This window comes from Artibeus jamaicensis, unplaced genomic scaffold, assembly GCF_021234435.1.
Source record: "Artibeus jamaicensis isolate MK-2021 breed Jamaican fruit bat unplaced genomic scaffold, CSHL_Jam_final scaffold_916, whole genome shotgun sequence".
In the NCBI taxonomy this organism is placed as follows: Eukaryota; Metazoa; Chordata; class Mammalia; order Chiroptera; family Phyllostomidae; genus Artibeus; species Artibeus jamaicensis.
Genome location: NW_026522059.1, coordinates 27373564 through 27385924, shown reverse-complemented (window position 1 = coordinate 27385924; position 12361 = coordinate 27373564). Strand labels below are relative to the sequence as shown.

The 12361-nt window shown below is 38.6% G+C and overlaps 1 protein-coding gene and 1 pseudogene across 2 annotated transcripts in view; both read right to left on the bottom strand.

Moving 5' to 3' along the window:
- Positions 1-3437: 3437 nt before the first annotated feature.
- Positions 3438-3518, bottom strand: LOC119038616 (uncharacterized; annotated as a pseudogene).
- RNF19A (ring finger protein 19A, RBR E3 ubiquitin protein ligase) overlaps positions 3453-12361 on the bottom strand; it is a 46479-nt gene continuing 37570 nt past the window's right edge. For both annotated transcript variants that reach the window (XM_037131070.2, XM_037131071.2), the window contains exons 6-10: positions 11314-11428; positions 10663-10824; positions 7865-8078; positions 6301-6444; positions 3453-5749 (exon numbers count right to left, since the gene is read on the bottom strand). In XM_037131070.2, the coding sequence (XP_036986965.2) occupies positions 5059-5749; positions 6301-6444; positions 7865-8078; positions 10663-10824; positions 11314-11428 (1326 nt within the window). In that variant the 3' untranslated portion in view covers positions 3453-5058. The remainder of the gene's footprint in view (positions 5750-6300; positions 6445-7864; positions 8079-10662; positions 10825-11313; positions 11429-12361) is intronic.

The window sequence follows — 12361 nt, the reverse complement described above, 5'->3', positions numbered from 1 at the left end:
CAAGGCTCCGCTTCGTAGTTAACAGGCGTGAACAGACCAAAAATGGCTCAAGAAGATCTCAAAGCCCCAGAGCCTATAAATCTAAGTGATGAAGAAATAGCAAAACTCTCAGACACAGTTTAAAACACTGGTGATCAGGATCCTCACAGAACTGGTTGATTATAGCCACAAATTAGAGAAACATATGAAGGCAAAACTAATTGAAATGAATGGAATTGTACAGGAAACCAATAGCAATGAAAAGGAAACTTGGGACTCAAATCAATGGAGTGGACCAGAAGAAAGCAAATAATGGCCAAACAGAAAAGAGTGAAGAAACAAGAATTCAAAAAAATGAGGAGAGTCTTAGGAACCTCCAGGACATCTTTAAACGCTCCAACATCCGAATTATAGGGGTACCAGAAGGGGGAAAGGAACAGCCACTAGTGGAAAACTTATTTGAACAAATAATAAAGGAGAACTTCCCCAATCTGGCAAAGGAAATAGACTTCCAGGAAATCCAGGAAGCTCAGAGAGTCCCAAAGAAGTTGGACCCAAGAAGAAACACACCAAGGCACATCATCATTACATTAGCCAAGATTAAAATGAAGGAGAGAATCCTAGAAGCAGCAAGAGCTAAGGGGACAGTCACCTACAAAGGAGTCCCTATCAGACTGTCAGCAGATTTCTCAAAAGAGACCTTACAGGCAAGAAGGGGCTGGAAAGAGAGGTATTCCAAGTCATGAAATCCAAAGACCTACAACCAAGATTGCTCTATCCAGCAAAACTTTCATTTAGAATGGAAGGACAGATAAAGTGCTTCTCAGATAAGATCAAATTCAAGGAGTTCATCATCACCAAGCCCTTATTATATGAAATGTTAAAGGGACTTATCTAAGAAAAAGAAGTTAAAAAAACATGAACAGTGAAAGGACAGCAAACGCACAGTTATTAACAACCACACCTAAAACAAAAGCAAACTAAAAGGACAGCTAGATCAGGAGTGGAAACATAGAAATGAAGATTTCAAGGAGGGTTAGCAACGGGGAAGTGGGAGGAGGAGAAGGGGGGAGAAGGTACAGAAAATAAGTAGCATAGACAGTAGGTAGAAAATAGATAGGGGGAGGGCAAGAATAGTAGGGGAAATATAGAATCTAAAGAACTTGAGACGTGGTCATAAACTAAAGGAGGGGAATGGTAGGGGAGGGGTGTGCAGGGTGGAGGGGAGTGAAGAGGGGGGAATAGAACAACTGTAATGGCATAATCAATAAAAAATAAAAAAAATAAAAATAAATTAAAAAATGCAAAAAAAAAAAAGATGAGAGAATCTTGAAAGCAGCAAGAGAAAAGGGGACAGTCACCTACAAAGGAGTACCCATGAGACTATCACCTGACTTCTCATAAGAAACCTTACAAGCAAGGAGGGCCTGGAAAGAAGCATTCAAAGTCATGAAAGGCAAGGACCTACATCCAAGATTGATCTATCCAGCAAACCTGTCGGTTAGAATGGAAGGGCAGATAAAGTGCTTCCCAGATAAGGTAAAATTAAAGGAGTTCATCACCACCAAGTCCTTATTATAAGAAATGATAAAGGGACTTATTGAAGAAAAAGATGATAAAAATATGAAAAGTAAAATGACAACAAATTCACGACTATCAACAACTGACCCCCCCAAAAAAAGGAACTAAGCAAACAACTAAAAAGGAACAGATTCACAGAAATAGAGATCACATGGAGGATGTTATCAGTGAAGAGGAGGAGGGGAGAGAATGGTGGAAAAGGTACAGGGAATAAGAAGCGTAAGTGGTAGGTACAAAACAGATGGGGAAGTTAAGAATAATACGGGAAATGGAGAAGCCAAAGAACTTATATGTACAACCCATGGACATGAACTAAGGTGGGGGAATGAAGGTGGGAGGAGGGTAAGGGTAGGGGGGAATAAAGGGGAGATAAACATGGGACAACCTAAAGCACATAATCAATAAAATATATTAAAAATAATAAAAATGCCAAATGTTAAAGATATAGAGAGCCCTGGCTGGCATGGATCAGTAGATTGAGCACTGGCCTTCGAACCAAAGGGTCACTGGTTCAAATCCCAGCCAGGCCACATGCCTGGGTTGTAGTCCTGGTCCTTAGCTGGAGACGCACAAAAAGCAACCAGACATTGATGTTTCTCTCCCTCTTTCTCCCTGCTTTTTTCTGTCTAAAAATAGGTACATAAAATCTTTTTTCCAACAATTTTATTTTTTGTTTAAGTAGTTTTCTGTCTTCTACCTCCATCCCAGCCCATGCCCCCAGCCCTCTCCACCTCCCTCCTGTTTCCACCCCCGCCCTTGTTTTTGTCCATGTGTCCTATATTATACTTGTTCCTGCTAACCCTTCCCCTTTTGGTTATATTTTGCGTGTTTGTTTTGTTGATTAGGTTCCTGTTAAAGGTGAGATCATATGGTATTTGTCTTATAAAATCTTTTTAAAGAAGTGAAAAATAAAAGATATAGAATCTTAAAAGGAACAAGAGAAAAGCAGATAGTCACCTACAAAGGAGCTCCCATAAGAATGTCAGCTAATTTCTCAAAAGAAACTTTGTAGGCTAGGAGGGACTGGCAAGAAGTATTCAAAGTGATAAAAATTGAGAACTGACAACCTAGATTACTCTATCCAGCAAAGCTATCATTTAGAATTGAAGGGCAGATAAAGTATTTCCTGGGCAAGGTAAAAGTAAAGGAGTTCATCATCACCATGTCATTATAAAATGAAATGTTAAAGGGGCCTTTTTAAGAAGATCAAAACTATGAACATTTAAGTGGCAGTAAATTCACAACTATCAACAATGGAATTTAAAAAACATACTAAGCAAACAAGTAGAACAAAACAGAATAATAGATATGGAGACCATTTAGAGGGTTATCAGTTGGGAGGGGGAAGGAGGAAAATGGCAGGACAGGTGCAGGAATTAAGAAGTACCAATTGGTAGGTACAGAATAGATAGGGGGAGGTCAAGAACAGTATAGGAAATGGAGTACCTGAAGAACTTGTATTCATGACCCATGGACATGAATTAAGGGGGGGTACTGCCACAGGAAATGATGGGTGCTGGGTGGAGAGGAAGGGGCAAAGGGGAAAAATTGGGACAACTCTCATAGCACAATCAATAAAATATATTTAAAAACTCTAAGTACTAGAGTAGAATCTCTTAGTCTTTTATGATCTTTTTACTTTTATGATGAGGATTATAGAACTCATCTCTTCACAATTTAATAACAGATTTACTTATTTTTCCAGCTGACTTACTTTAAAAAAATGAAATTATTTTGATGAATTCAGCAACTCCTTCCTAAAGGAAAGGCAAATATCAGATGTGAAGAAAGGTTTCCAACAACTGAGAAGTTCAGCAAATGCTTCCCTTTGGGCTAGGACCAGAATGCAGGGTTATCTGAATGGTTTGGAATATTTATTAATAATGACCACAGGATAAATTAGTATTTCCATTCTTATAGTAACAAACTACAGAAATGATCCCTGAAAGTATAGTCTTAGTATTTCCATTCTTATAAAAACACCTACACACAAACCATAAGGCAGCAATACATTAGTATTTACATTTATTTCATGTATGCAGTTTACAAACTATTGAACAAAATTAAAATGCAAACAAATATACAAATACCACAATAAGCATTATCAAATAAAATAACTGGCACTAGTGTTATAAGCATAGTAATGGACCTGTGCGAAAAAGTGATGTAAAAAGACTGCAGCCCATGGCATTTTTCTTTTTAGCAAAAGAAAATGCTCAGTAGCACCATAATGGCAATACTTAAAAGAAACACGTAAGATTGAACATTTTACCTGCTATCTTGAGGTTAACTTGTTTTATTTAAGTGAATTACACAGGAATTTAACAGTACAGGCAGAATTTTGGCCAACTTTTGTTTATGTCAGCTGAACATCTCCCATAAACAAAAGCAAAAGAAAATGAAGCCAGCTATATGTGGACCCTCTGTAGTACTTGGTACAAACTGCACTGTATTTTGATTTCATGAGTGGAGAAGATACACATGTGTTAAAAACTGAGGTTATGTGGAGTTATTCACTAAAGCCTGAGTATGTCTTTGGTAGGCTAATACTTTTTCAGCATTGTTATTAATCATATTTATGTTTATCTATCCTCTGTTTTTCTATACAATCCAAGGTAGCTAGAGAGGACATTATGGAAAATAATACAGCAAAAGCCCCGAATAACTAGACCCTTAAAATCCAGTCTATACCAAAGGCACCAAGAATCAATGGGGTGCAAACATTCACTTAGTGAAAGGTGACTGTTCTGTAATACTTAGGGACTAACAGAATTTTTTTTGCAGTTTTATAGATCTTATTTGGTGTTGTCAGTATACTTAATTATACCTATCTTTATCATTTTCTTCTATGATGGCATCAACAATATACAAGATATATAGAGTACCAGGTATTTCTATTTCAAAGTTGTGCAAAAACCGCCACAATCTTGCTCAAAGTATCTAAGTATCCAAATGGTAGCAAATGGGCTGCATTAAGCTTTACATATCCACATTGCATATGAAAAAAATGTATGCCCAGTTATGAGTAGAAATGTTACAAAGAGAACCATATACTGAGAGTGACCTGCCAGGCTCTTTAAACAGTACCCTTAGTGGTTTCAATAAAATGTCACTAACCACTAAACCCCAAACCTCACGTTTTCTTCATAAGAATGCTGGAGAACTGCATTAGTATTTTATATTGATTATAAATTAAGCCAAATTTCTACCTAAGTACACAAGCATGTGGTTCAGGCAATATTTTGTGGCAAATGCACAAAACATACTTCTCTGAACAATTACTGTCCTTACAATAATGCACTTTTAAAGCCTTCATGTCATAGTTTGGTAATTAAGATCACAGGAAACACACTGTGTTGCTGAACACAGAAAATGTGTCTGCATTTATTAGGTAACTTGGCCTTTGCTGGTAACTCGAAACTTCAGAGTAGTCCCATGCAGTTCAGCCAGCTCCAAACAAGGTTGTTCCGTGGTCATTATTTTGCAGCATATGTAGGCCTAAATTTCAGTCTGAATCGCAACTTTCAATTCCATCGTCTGATGTGAGTGGTTGTTATTTGTTTCTTTTAGTGCATCACCAAAATACAAATCAACATCGGGTTTCACTCCACTGTTACTGAGTTCTTCAGCAATGTGATTCAACTGTGGCACTTCTGAACATGAAGCAGTTTTGGTAAGCACAGAAATGCTACACTGATGAGGGGAATTTTCCAGACGGTCATTTTCTACCTCAGGAAGAATGTTAACAGTAGCAAAACGTGCGTGATAATCATTGGAACCATGGCTGCAAGAAGTTTTCATGCTTTCTAGGTCAGAACAACTAAATTCAGAAAAATGGCTGGAGTGGGAATCTGCCACGGACGGCACACTGTCGCTGAGTGAGGGGGCCTCAAATTCGCTGGAGTTCGTGCTCTGCTGTTCCAGCAGCTGTGCGTCCATGTCTTCTCTGGTTTCATTAATCTTCATGTTACTCTTTTTCCTCGGTTTCCCACTTTTTGATTTCTTTCCTGTTGTTGCTTCTTTGGACCACTTGCTGGCACCGGATTTGCCTTCAGGCAGGCCACTGGAAGAGCCACCCGGATGACTTCGGGCGGCACTGCCGTCCTCCACACTGCTGCTTCCGCTGTTGTGCCTGAACTTGGACGGCTTCGACTCGATATCTACTTGTACTTCCATACTGTTGCCTTCTCTGGAACATAAGAGTAACAAATGTAAATAAATTTCTAACTTCCTTTTTATTTTTATTCAGATGACAGCAAAGGGGGAAGGGTTCTTGTGAAAAAGTAAAAGACTATATAAAAGATAAAAACATATTAATGCAGGCTGCATTCTACTAAAAAAAAAACGCTTTAAATAAAAGGACCACAATACTGCTTCAACTAAAACAGAAACGGAAGCAGCTAAATTTACCTACTTAAAATGGACAATTCAGTGGTTATTAGTATATTCAGAACTGTGTAACCATCCCCATTGCCTAACTTTAAACACTGGCGTCACCCCCCAAAGAAACCCTATACTGATTAGCAGTTAGTTCCAGTCCTCCTCTCCCCACACCCCTGGCAACTACTAATCCACGTTCTGTCCCCATGGATCGGCCTATTCTGGACATCTCATCTTTTATTTTCCCAGAGAACTTAACAGTTGATAACTATTATTCATGATAATTTTGCCTAATGATAGAGATAACCTTTTAAATTAATTTTTAAAATACTTCTGACTTTACAATAATTCTTTCCTTACTTGTCCAATGGGATGTAGGAATTCAGAATGGACCCTGCCATTGCTTTGGTGCTGGCGTTATCACTAACTGTGCCCAAGCTGACTGTGCCAGATTCTCCACTTAGACTGTACCGTTCTTTCTGTACATCTGCTTGTACTTCCAACCTGAAGAGGGGAACATCAGATAAAAACAAAAATACATATAATATCAGTACTACTATAATATGTCTATTTAAATAATTCAGTTAAGAGTCTTAGTAACAATAAGCTAGTCTAGAAACAACTATAAACATTGCTTTTAAAAGTTTTTAAAAATTTGATTATTCAAATTCTACTGCAGCGCACTGAATAGTACCAGTCACCCAAATGAAATGGAAAATCAGCTGTCTTCCAAGTAAGGTGGTAACAGAATAACACACAAGGACATAAAGGGGTTTAACTTAAATACGCTCCATTATTTTCACTCAGGATGTGCACTTTGCTTGGCATGCTTAGTGCAAACCACAACACCCCAAAGACATTAAAAACTATGCTTTGTGACAAGTCAGTGAATCCAAAAATCCTGGGCTCCTGTGCGTCAAATAATTTTATAAATTTAATACTTGTGTCTTTAAAAAAGACATAATATACATTGCTATAACTTGAAAGTTTGTGTTTAAAAGCAAACTACCTAAAAATAAGTATGACAGGTTTATTTTTTAATTCGTATATTCTCCCCTATGTTAAAAAAAGCTACTAAAGAAGGTAAAGAACAGCCCTGGCTGGTGTAGCTCAGTGGATTGAGCACCAGCCTGTGAACCAGAAGAAGGTAGAGAACAGTGAATGAAGAGAAAACAAGGGAAGATATAAATGCTTTAATTTCTCCTACTCATCTACATGGCTGTTGGTAAAAGACTTTGTGAGGAGGGAATAACATGAAAAGACCCCAGCAGACTCCCCTGGCCTCCGTTCAAGTGCTCCTGGATATCCAGACCCCCCTGTTCCCCCAGTGCTCAACCGATGTCTCATTTCCTGACATCTAGCTGTTGCCACCTCCAAGGAAAGGTCCAGGCTTAAGCACTGCTTTTACTATGCCTAATGAAGCAGCTCCAGCATCAATTCAAACATAAAATCTGACAAGTGCAATGAAAAAAAAAACAACAAAAAACCCAGGCAGCCCTGGTGTGGCTTAATAAATTGAGTGCCAGCCCGTGAACTAAAGCATCACCAGTTCGATTCCCAGTAAGGGCACCTGCACGGGTTGCAGGTCAGGTCCCTGGTTGGGGGCGTGTGAGAGGCAACCACACACTGATGTTTTTCTCCCTCTCTTTCTCCTTCCCTTCCCCTCTTTCTAAAAATAAATAAAATCTTTTTAAAAATGGGAGAATTTATGCCTTAGATTTGATTTTTACCACATCATGGATATGTCACAGGAAATCCAAACAAGTGAAAAATCTCCTTATTCACCATTTACCAATCATTTCATTTTTTAAATATTACTGACACAGTAGGGTAATATGTAATAATGTTGAAAATTCTCATCAAATTCGTAACTTGTAGTTAACAGAAGGAGAAAACGCAACAAAGCCCAGCGCACTGTCCTCACCTGTTGTAACAGTTCACCATGGCACTCCCGGACAGGCTGCCCGTGATACTGGCTCCGGCCAGCGCCATGGTGCTGGCCGTCTCGCTCAGGTTGTCTCGGATGGCTCCTATCCGATCCATGTGGCTGCCACTCGCACTCAAACTGCCAGTCAGACCACCAACACTTCCTTCCCCGATGCTCGGGTTGTGTCTTGCTTCTGCCACTGAAGTTGTGTCTAAATGCAAATATTTCCAAGAAATCAGTAAGTACAGTTATTAACACCTCTCTCCTTAAATTCCTCCATGATTTCAGACAGGGCATTTTGTCATGTAAATTATACAGCATACACAGGAGTAGGGGACACCTACTTCCTCTGGGGTTAAAGGGAAATGTGTCAGAGAGCGGAGTGGATGAAGAACTGGCCTTCAGTTTCAGATGGTCACTGTTTGTTTATAATCCAGAAGATTTAGGAATTCTATAAAGAACCCAATTGTTGAAAAATTTAGCTAATTTTGGAGGAAAAGTATGTGACAGTTTTCAATAAGGGTGTCATGTAAAGAGTTTATTATTCTCTAGGTCAGTAAGAATGGGCCAAAGTTGATTTTTAGATACACTCCATGGTCCCAACCAAATATAAGGTACAAGAGCTGATACCACTATATGCCAATCTTACAGTACTTTTCACATGCTTTGTATTGAAGGATTTGTTTATTTGCTCCAATTTGGTTCCTATTACACATACACAACACTGTTTCAAGCACTGGGGCCATAGTGGATCAAAGAGACAAATATTCTGCCCTCAAAAACCTTATGTTCTAGTTGAGGAAAGCAAATAAAACAATATGGTAATAAATGCTATGAGATAAAGCGGAGTAAAAGGCAGTGACAGTGATGAGGAGTATGCATGACTGTGTGCTACTTTACACAGTGTGTTCAGAGAAGGCCTCTCTGACAAAGTAACACTTAGAGAGGTTCAAAGAAAGTGAAGGAGTCAGCCATGAATTATCTTTGGGAAGAATGCTCCAGGCAGACAGAACTGCAAGTTTAAAAGCTAGTAAGTGAAAGGGTGCTGGGCCCCCCTGAAAACATCAAGGAGGCATGGTATAAAATAGGAGTTACAAGAGGTGAGTTCAGAGATGTAGCCCAGTACAGACCATGTAGGGCCTTCTGGGTCATACTCAGGACTCTGGATTTTTTTTCCCCAGTACAGTTAGAGTAACTGTACTGAGCATGAGAAAGACATGACCTGAGTTATGTCTCAGAACTATCACTATGGCTACACAGTGGAACAGTCCGTGGAAACCGAGAGGCTGATGGATCAGTTAAGAGCCTATTACTATAGTCCAGGAAACAGGATAGTAACTTAGACTAATAGAAGCGGAGAGGTGAGAATGGTTGGATTATGGCTAAATACTGAAGAAAGTAAGCATAAGAAGTAAAAAGGGAAGAGTCATCATGAGTGCAAGTTTTTAGCCTAAGCAACACCAAGAACGGAGAAGCTACTTACTGAGGTGAGGGTGACAGAAAGAACAAAAGGTTTCAGAGTGAAGAGTTTGGTCACCAACAAGTTAAATTCTCAATTACACATTCAAGTGCAGATTAACAAAAACAGTTAGATGTACAAGTGTGAAGTTCAGAGGAGAGTTCTAGCCTAGCTATACATTTAAGAGCAGTCGGCGTCGGTGTATATATTATTTAATAAATAGATTACCTACAAGTGAGTGTAGTTAAAGAAGGGAAGCCTGAGAACTGAGTCCTGGGAAACTCCAAAATTTAGAGGTTAGGAGAGAAAAATGAACTAGCAAAGAAGACTAAGATGTGGCCAGAAGAGATGATGAGATAAGAAATGGTTTTCCAGGGCCTAGCCAAGAGGCTCATTTGGCTGGAGCACTGTCCTGTGCACCAAAAGGTTGAGAGTTCAATTCCGGGTTGGGGCACATGCCAAAGCATGTGCAAAGCAACTGATGTTGTTGTGCATCAATGACTCTCTCTCTCTCTCTCTCTCTCTCTCAAATCAGTGAAAATATCAAGTGAGAATTGGTAAAAAACAAACAAAAAAAGAAATAGTTTTCCAGAATTAAGGAAAGAAAATGTTTCAAGAAGGAGGGCATAGTCTACCAAGTCAAATGTCCTCTAATATCAAGATGAAAACCAAGAACTGACCACTACACTTGGTACCGCGGAGGGGAGCGGTGACTGCCCTGGTGGAGTGGGAGAGATGGACGTCTGGAGTGGCAGGGACCGAAATCTGACTGGAGTGAGGTCAAGACAGAATGGGAGGTAAGACAGTTGCTGTTATCTTTGCACATCTGCCTGATTATTTCCCTAAAACAAACTTCTATGGCATGAATTGCTGGAGCATAGAACATGCACACACTTTAAGGTTTATTAACTTATACTCCTACTGTTAGTCTGTGTATGAGGGCCTTTTAATTCTCCAATTATTGTTCTAATTCATATTTCTTTAAAGGATATTAGGTCGATACCCATTTGCCATCTGTATTTCTTCTTTTATGAACTGTATTACTCTTTATATGCTTTTCTTACTAATTTGGAATGTTTTAAGCAAAATTTAAGATTAAAGTTCTACAATTTCTAAGTCATTATACTTCCGCTGCAGGTTAGGCACCCAGAACTATTCCGCCCTCTTTTACCCATTCACCTTTCCCTGGCAGTTGGTTTTGCGGATGCACTTCTAGGTGAATCCTATTGGGCCTAGTGGAAGCAGGGCGATGAAAATTCTGGCTCGCATGTTGTCTACAAGCCTCCCCCTACTTAAACTATTAGTAAGTACATTTTTTCCTTTTTAAAGGACTTACCTACAGCTGTGTTATTTCCACTAACATTTATGTCATTTTCATCATCAAATTCAATCCGGACTCCTTTTCCATTGCCTGCTGAGACTCCGCAACCTCCACTTCGACAGAGAGAAATTGGAACAACACCGTAGACATAAGCTAACATAATAGGAACACCAATACCTGAAGGAGAATTGTATTAGTTATTATGAGCAAAAAAGTAAATCACAGAAACGAGTCTTTTCAAAAGTCGGTGTACAGGAGAAAAGTGCTGGGGTTCTGCAGCCCTTGCCAAAAGTGGATTTACCCAGGTCTTTAGGGACAAACAAATTTAAAAATTCTAGCCTTTCAGGTGACACATGAGGGGGGAAAAAAAAAGATGTAAACCTGTTCAAGTGCCAGGGCTATAAACTATATTTGGGGAAAGGGGGAAGGGGTATCTGCCAACAGTGATTTACCAACTACCCTAAGGCGTGGCTCTAGAGTCCATAGTGCTTGTAACCCATGAAGTTACTGAGAGGCTTTCTGTACACTCAGCTTAAGTTGTTTTAACATAACAAAAAAACTTCTTTTAAATTCAACAATGTTAAATTTTGGGTTTTAACATCCTTTCACAAAACTTTAACTTTACACAACCTGCAGGTCATTAACATTTGTAAGCATTCTCCTTACCTACAGTTACCGCGGCTACAACCGGAGACACGATTACAGACAAGGTTACGCCACCTGCTATCGCCAAGTTCCGTTTGTGCTTTGAAACATCCTTGCCTTCGTATCGATTGTGAATCTTGATTTAAAAATAAAAATGGAAGTGAGAAATTAAAGAGGAAATATATTACATACCCATTTACATGAAATAGACTTACATTTGCTAGAAGTTTCATGATTAAGTTCCTAATTGAAGGTAAACCTGTTATTGTTCTTAAACAGTATTTTTACACATAATTTGCTCCTTATTAATTTGCTTACAGAATACAGTGATTTAATAAATTTTATACTTTGTGTTTACTGTTAAACAGTCTTGAGTAAAGGCAGTCTTTATAATTTTATTCAAGAATGGTGTAAGTAATCATATTTTGAGCAGAGAAGGAAGTGAAAATATTATTTCTAACAGTTATGAGTTGGATGTGTGACTAATAGGATTATTTCTAAGAAATTCAGCGTCCCCCAGGTCTCCTTCTAAATAAGCATCCCTGAATGATGCAAACTGCCTCTTCAGGGCTGTTCCCACAATCATTTTAAAAATTGACCTTAAAAAGCAGTACTAACAAGCAAACATCACTAAATGCAATTAATTTTTTCTCAGATCCCCTTTTATGAAGAAAAATATTACCAAATAACTTAGGATTCAATGTGTTGATTTACAGCCCAAAGTAAGTGGTAGAGAAAAAAAGAGAATCAACCAACAATGCAGTCAGAAGACAGGTATTAGATCTACTTAGCATCTCTGAACTGTACTTGCGAGATACTATATGTACTTTGGTAAATAGCTCACTGTCTTTAACCTCATGGTTTGCCAGGGCTAAAGCTAATACAAGTACATTTTCCCTAGTTTCAAGACAGTTTTAAAACAGCCTCAAAAGTGTACAGGTAGTCTCTAAAATAAAAGATTTGACTTATAAACAATATTACAGATGAGGCTTAATTTAAAAATCTATTATTATTATGTGGTTACTTTGAAGGCTCTGAAGTGTGAATTTTAGAGGATATACTGAACAGC